Source organism: Capsicum annuum, chromosome 8 (assembly GCF_002878395.1).
Source record: "Capsicum annuum cultivar UCD-10X-F1 chromosome 8, UCD10Xv1.1, whole genome shotgun sequence".
In the NCBI taxonomy this organism is placed as follows: Eukaryota; Viridiplantae; Streptophyta; class Magnoliopsida; order Solanales; family Solanaceae; genus Capsicum; species Capsicum annuum.
In genome coordinates this window covers 165,167,283-165,173,525 of record NC_061118.1, presented here as the reverse complement: position 1 = coordinate 165,173,525, position 6,243 = coordinate 165,167,283, and the positions used below count along the sequence as shown (strand labels likewise).

The window sequence follows — 6,243 nt, the reverse complement described above, 5'->3', positions numbered from 1 at the left end:
AGTGTTTGATAAATTTTATGTGCTTTATGAAAGTGAAGCACACTTTCCTTGTCACATCATTATTTTATGAGGGATTGAATAATTTAGGCGTTCAATAGGTTTCAATTAAGGTGTTTAAGTGAAATCTCGAAAAAAGTTTAAAGGACTATCGATGACTTAAGCCTTAAAATTATGTCTCGCTAAACTGTCGATGTGTAATTTTTGGTTCTTATGAATATGTGACCTGATGTTATTATTGCTCAAATTTAAACTTTTAATAAGTGAAGCTTCAAGTACTATGAAGGGTATTAATGTAATTTTATTTTTCTCAATGAATATCTCTTAAAAAGGGATATTTCAGTAAGTTCACCTTCATCTTCCATGTCTCTTCTTTGAGGTTGCACTCTGTGTGGTGTGTTCTGTATAATAGGGTTCATGCTTAGCAGCAGAGGTGGGCCTACGTATAGAGTAGGATGCACATGCACCCGCTAGGCTTGAGAAAAACTCTGTATATATAGGTTGTATATCTGTATATATACCAGTAAATTTAACTAAATATATGTTGTACACTCTCAAAGACAATTGATTGTGTTGGTGCAATGGTTGAACTTATAGCATAAAATTTTCTTTTTGGGTAGAGGACTTGAGTTCGAAACCCACCCAACTACAATTGTTTTATTGCTCCTTTTCCCAAGTACAATTTGCAGCAGCATTATAGCTGCTCTCTTCCAGACAACATTGACACACATATTATTTATGTATTTTTAATTTTATTCAAAATACAAGTTCTCCTTCAATTTTAAATTGCTCCTTTTCCCAAGTACAATTTGTGCAGCATTATTGATGCTCTCCCCCCAAACAACATTGACACACATATTATTTATGTATTTTTAATTTTATTCAAAATACAAGTTCTCCTCCAATTTCAAAAGGTATAATGCTTATTTTATTTTTATTTTTTAATCATTGACTTATTTTTTATTTAAAAATTAGCAATTTAAAGTTTGAAGGGTTAAATCCAACGTTTTCTTGTAGCAACCATTTAGCAAACAAATCTCTCAGATTTTTTATTTTTGAAAAACTCTCTATTATTATTAAAAATATAAAAGTGCATCGTATTCAAGTACGATGAATAACACTCTTTTGTCATATTAAATCAAATTAATAATATTTAACAATATTAAGTTTTCAAAGAACTATATGTCGAACTTTGACACTATCAATTACTATGTTTAAATATAAAGGCCACCATCAAGCTCAAATCCTGGCTTCGCCTCTGCTTAGCAGTGTGTCGAGAAGTGATCCTGAGTCAATGTGATGAAGAAATTTCACGTTTGATTATCGACATTGAAGGTAATTTTTGTTTAGATCATAAATTTCTGAACTTTTTCCTTTCAATTTTTGGATTTATTTGCTTAGTTTTCCCCCCTGAAGTCTTGATTTTCCTATTTATCCAAGTTATAATTGCCTTTGAATTTACTCTTTATGTGTATTGTGTTTTGGAATTTTCATATAGGTTGGAGAAAGTATTTGAATGTGACTTGCAGGAAACTGTTTGGAGGTGCTGAAAATTAATATCAAAATGCCAGTGTGTGTTATTAGTTTTCTTAACTACTTGCTAATCAACAGATCTCGAAATATTATACTTGAGAAGCATTTCGAGGGAACTTTTATGTCTCTTCACTCTTTTGGAGATCATTAGTTTCCTTCTTTACGTGCATGTTGTGAGCTCGATGTTTTTAGAGTCATTATATCTTTGTGATCTTTCAATTTCAAGTTTCAAATTTCAAATTTGACTAGGGGATGTGTTGAAGTTGGGTAAATCACTTAGAAAACACGAAGAGCTATATGTGGAGCTATGATAAAACTGAAGCGACTTCTGTGGATGAACAAAGGTATATTTTGATGTTAAAGGTAGTTTCATTTGAATGTAGAGCTATGATAAATCTGAGATGACTTTTACGGAAGGAGGAATTTGATGGCTTGTGCTCAAACTGGTTCTAGAAAAACTGTTGCTTTCTGGTTTCCCATCATAAGTGGGATCATGAGGGGCCAATTTCCTAGACATCCACGTTCACTTATGGCATTTCCTCTAGCTCTTATTCTCTCTTCAACGAGGGAGCTCTCATATCAGGTAAGTTTTTTAGGTTATTGGTTTGTATATACTCTAACAAGAGAAGAAAATATGAAGAAGAATTAATTTCTTTGTACATTGATGTATGGTTTACTTCAGAAAATAAGTTTTATCTGAAGGGTTGAGAGTTATATCGTGATCTGCAGATTTATGATGAGGCTAAAAGATTTTCATATCAAACTGGCGTCAAGGTGGTTGTTGCCTATAGTGGTCCAAATATGGAACAGATTTCCACCTTCTCAATATATGTGTAGTAGTTTTTCTTTAATGTTATCAGTCTAAAAAAAATGTAGTTGCTTTTCTTTTTAACCTCTTTTCAGGAAATCTTGTGGGCTCGTAATATAATATAAGAATCTGAGGGTGAGGCTTGAGAGAGATTGCTTCACTGCATTGTTTAATGTGCACAAGTTTTATCTTCCTTTGGTACCATGTCTTACATTTTGCCCTTCTTGATCAAAAAAAACTTTCATGTGATTTATTTCTAACAGTTATTTTATGTCATGACACTATTAACAACTTCGAGAATTAGAGAGAGGCGTGCAGATTATTGTAGCAACCCCTAGACGGTTGGTAGATTTACTTGAGAGAGCAAGATTTTCGTTGAAGATGATAAGATATTTAGCTCTAAACGAGTCTGACTGAATGCTTGACATGGGTTTTGAACCTCAAATAAGAAAAATAGTGCAACAGATGGACATGCCTCCGCCAGGTGTACAACGACTATGCTTTTCAGTGCCACTTTCCCAAAAGAGATTCAGGTTATGTTTTTACATTGACAAACTCTTCATTTATTAGGTCGTTCTGCATATTTGATCAATTCAAATTGAAATAAAATGATCCTAACAATATTTGGTGTGGTTTTTCTGCCACATCTCTGTTGTATTTCTGAGTTCTGTCGAGCTTTTTTAAACCCCATTCTTCTACTCTTTTCCTCAAATCGATGACCATTTATAGCTATTATACATTTTCTTCTTTTCTTATTTCCTGCACCCATATCGTAGTAATGCAAATATGACGATGGGTTAAAAAAAGGATATTCAGTGTGCATTTATTTATTGAAGCAAAAAGAAGATATTGTTCCTTGCATAAGGACGACAACAAGTTTGAGTTTGGATTCATTTATTGTGGAACTACCTTATGGCTATTGTAGAACTTCCTAAGCCCTGACTCTTGTGTTAACTGATGAACTCACGAAGTATAGTTCCCAATAAAATAATTGGTATAGTAGAAAAGTAGTGTAATGTATTTGCTTTGTGAATAAAGTTATGTAATTTGTTTACTTAGAAGTGTGTAGTCGTGTATGATAGGTCGAAAGATACAAACAAAGTAGTGCAAATTTTGTTGTGATAATGCTTGTGTTATGACTAGCCTTTATGAATCATGTAGATTTTTTGTCAAAATTCTGAGCTTATATGTGTTGAGTTTCAATTTATGAATATTTTGAGGCCTTTATTGCTTTGGTCCTGCTTGCTATTTGGTGTAACATGCTTTGGTCCTATTTTTTATTTGGCGTAACGTACTTACTTTGTTAGTAAAGTTGGTGTTTGGTTGTACTTGATAGATCGAAAGATACAGACAAATGCAGAAGCTAATTCTGCTGCACCAGTAGATCCACCAGAGGTTGAGGAAAAGCATGGTGTTGTTCCTAATTATTTATGGACTGATTCTGATGTCGCTAAAAGGTTCATGGAACTGCTGTTGATTCACTTAATTTTTACTCTGATTTTATTTGTTCATTCAATATTAATTACGATAAAATTATGTGCTTAGGGAAGTTGAGTCATTTCTTTTGTTCATTCAATACTAAGTATTGTATCATTATGTGATTCAGGGAAGCTGAGTCTATGTCAAGGAAAACTCTCCGAGCTAATGCGGAGAAGTTTGAGTTCCAGGCCGAGGTCTCTTGGCTTATGGACATCCTTATCAACTCCCTTTACAGTAACAAGGACATCTTCTTGACGAAGCTTATTTCCAGTGCTTCTGACGTAAGTCTGAATTTTAGTTTTGGTGTCTATTCCATGTGAGCTGTAAAAAGTTTGTTCTGAAATTATTTGTTGTTTATTTCAGGGACTGGACAAGATCAGTTCCCTTGCACTCACTAACAAGGAAGTTCTTGGTGAAGGTGATAATACTAAGCTCGATATTCAGGTTAGTGATTCATACCTTGTAGACTTACTCTATCTTTGTTGGTTACCCATTGAGAATTTCTTTTTGAGCTCATTCAATTATGGTTATTTCATGGATTGCAGATTAAACTCGATGAAGAAAAGAAAATTCTTTCCATTCATGACAGATGTGTTGGTATGACTATGGAGGATCTAAGAAAGAGTTTGGGAACCATAGCTAAATCTGGAACTTTAAGAGATTTCTAACATAACATTCAAGAGAAATTTGTTTCTTCATAGATTTCTAAAGTTCAAGAGAAATTTGTTTCCTTTGTAGATTTTTAACATTCAAGAGAAATTCATTTACTTTATAAATTTCCAACATTGAAGAGAAATTTGTTTCATGTATGAAAAAATACTATGAGTGTCTATGTCTCCCATCAGGGGGTAAGGGCCAGAATCCAACAAGGGTTTGGGCCTAATGTATTTCCCCACAACCCATTTACATAAATAGTGTAACAAACAATGGAAAAAATACATAAAGTAGCATACTTAAGTATTAAATTATAAAAAATAGAGATACTATCCATAAAAATACCTGAAGTTTGACCGGATTACCAGTTGAGCATACTGAACTTTGCGGGGGCTCCTATTACCCCCAGACTTTTTTTTTCATATTTTAATGGCATATATCTGCCATTTGGCACACTGCGTGTGATTCACGCGCATTGAGCACGTGAACAGTGTTAAAAACGTTTTAAACTCTTTTTTTTGGCCAAACAGCCCCTTAATTTTATAATTATTTAAAGTTTTATATTTTTATTTAATTTTTCATTCTTCTTTATTCTTTTTTCTTTCTTTCTTTTCTTCAACAATGGTTGCTCCATTGTTGAATTGAAATTTAAACAATGGTTGCTCCATTTTTGAATTGAAATTTAATGGAACTCAATGGTTATAATTTAATGGAACTCGCTAATTGAAACTCAATGGATGATTCGGAAGATTCAAACTCGGAAACTCGCTAATTTAATTTCGAGTTTCATTAATGGAAATTGAATCTTTCGAGCATGAAATTAAATTTTTCGAATCTTCCGAGTTCCATTAATGGATTTTTCGAATCTTCCGAGTTCCATTAATGGAAATTGAATCATGAAATTAAAATTTTCAAATCTTTCTAGTTCCATTAATGATTTTTTTAAATCTTTCGAGTTCCATTAATGGAAATTGAATCTTTCATTGAGTTTTCAATTAGCGAGTTTCATTGAATCTTCCATTAATAAAACTCACTAATTGAATCTTCCGAGTTTTAATGGAAAATTAATGAAAGTTTCCATTCAATTATTTGAAAAAACTTTCTTCATAAACTCAATGGAATCATTTGGAATATTTAATATGGTTGTAATTGTGAAAAAATATTGAAAAGTGATAAAATGGAGAAGAAACGACGCGTGTACCACACTTCCCACAAAAAAACTGGGTATACGTTTTGAGGGGGTATTAATTCCACTTTAAAAAAGTCTGGGGGAATTAATTCCAATTAAAAAAAGTGTAGGGGTAATAGACCCCCGCAAATTTCAATATGCTCCACTGAAAATTTGGTTAAACTTCAGGTATTTTCTTGGGTATTATCCCTAAAAAATAACAACACTTTTATCAAATTGCATTTTGTAGCATATGTATTTGTATTTTTGTAGCAACAGTTTGCAAAAATACAAAATACATATCGATCATAAGGGCAGTAAAAATCATATGTATTTGTATTTTTATAGCAACAGTTTACGAAAATACAAAATACAACTTACTATGTAATTATGAAACTGTTGCTATGAAACTCATAATTAAGGGGATAAGTATGCTATTTCTGAATTTTGTCCATTAAATAATGTTATTTGTAAATTATAGTATATTTTTATTTTTACCGTTGATAGCTTAAATTTTTAAATAAAAAATAGTTAACTATATATACAATTGTTATAAATGTATTTATATTATAGTGAATGTCTATCAAGAATATAGATAAGATTT

At 32.1% G+C, this 6,243-nt stretch overlaps 1 protein-coding gene across 3 annotated transcripts; it reads left to right on the top strand.

The window, feature by feature from the left end:
* Positions 1 to 363: 363 nt before the first annotated feature.
* Positions 364 to 4,742, top strand: LOC107879491 (endoplasmin homolog). Of its 3 annotated transcripts, none has more exons than XR_007043744.1 (6): positions 364 to 1,332; positions 1,780 to 2,871; positions 3,675 to 3,795; positions 3,945 to 4,098; positions 4,181 to 4,261; positions 4,363 to 4,607. XR_007043744.1 is itself a non-coding variant. In XM_016726525.2 (5 exons), exons 3-5 carry the CDS (start codon positions 3,958 to 3,960, stop codon positions 4,483 to 4,485), a joined length of 345 nt encoding a protein of 114 aa, XP_016582011.2. In that variant the 5' UTR covers positions 1,465 to 2,871; positions 3,675 to 3,795; positions 3,945 to 3,957; the 3' UTR covers positions 4,486 to 4,607. The 3 variants fall into 3 exon arrangements, 1 of the variants encoding a protein (XP_016582011.2); XR_007043745.1 differs by having other exon boundaries at positions 365 to 1,332; positions 1,914 to 2,871; positions 4,363 to 4,742; XM_016726525.2 differs by lacking the exon at positions 364 to 1,332 and having other exon boundaries at positions 1,465 to 2,871.
* The last annotated feature ends 1,501 nt before the right edge of the window (positions 4,743 to 6,243 follow it).

Coding starts and splice junctions, on each gene's coding strand:
- LOC107879491 (XM_016726525.2), top strand. CDS start 3,958: ATGTCAAGGAAAACTCTCCGAGCTAATGCGGAGAAGTTTGAGTTCCAG. Junction 4,099..4,180: donor TTATTTCCAGTGCTTCTGAC/GTAAGTCTGAAT, acceptor TGTTTATTTCAG/GGACTGGACAAGATCAGTTC. Junction 4,262..4,362: donor ATACTAAGCTCGATATTCAG/GTTAGTGATTCA, acceptor CATGGATTGCAG/ATTAAACTCGATGAAGAAAA.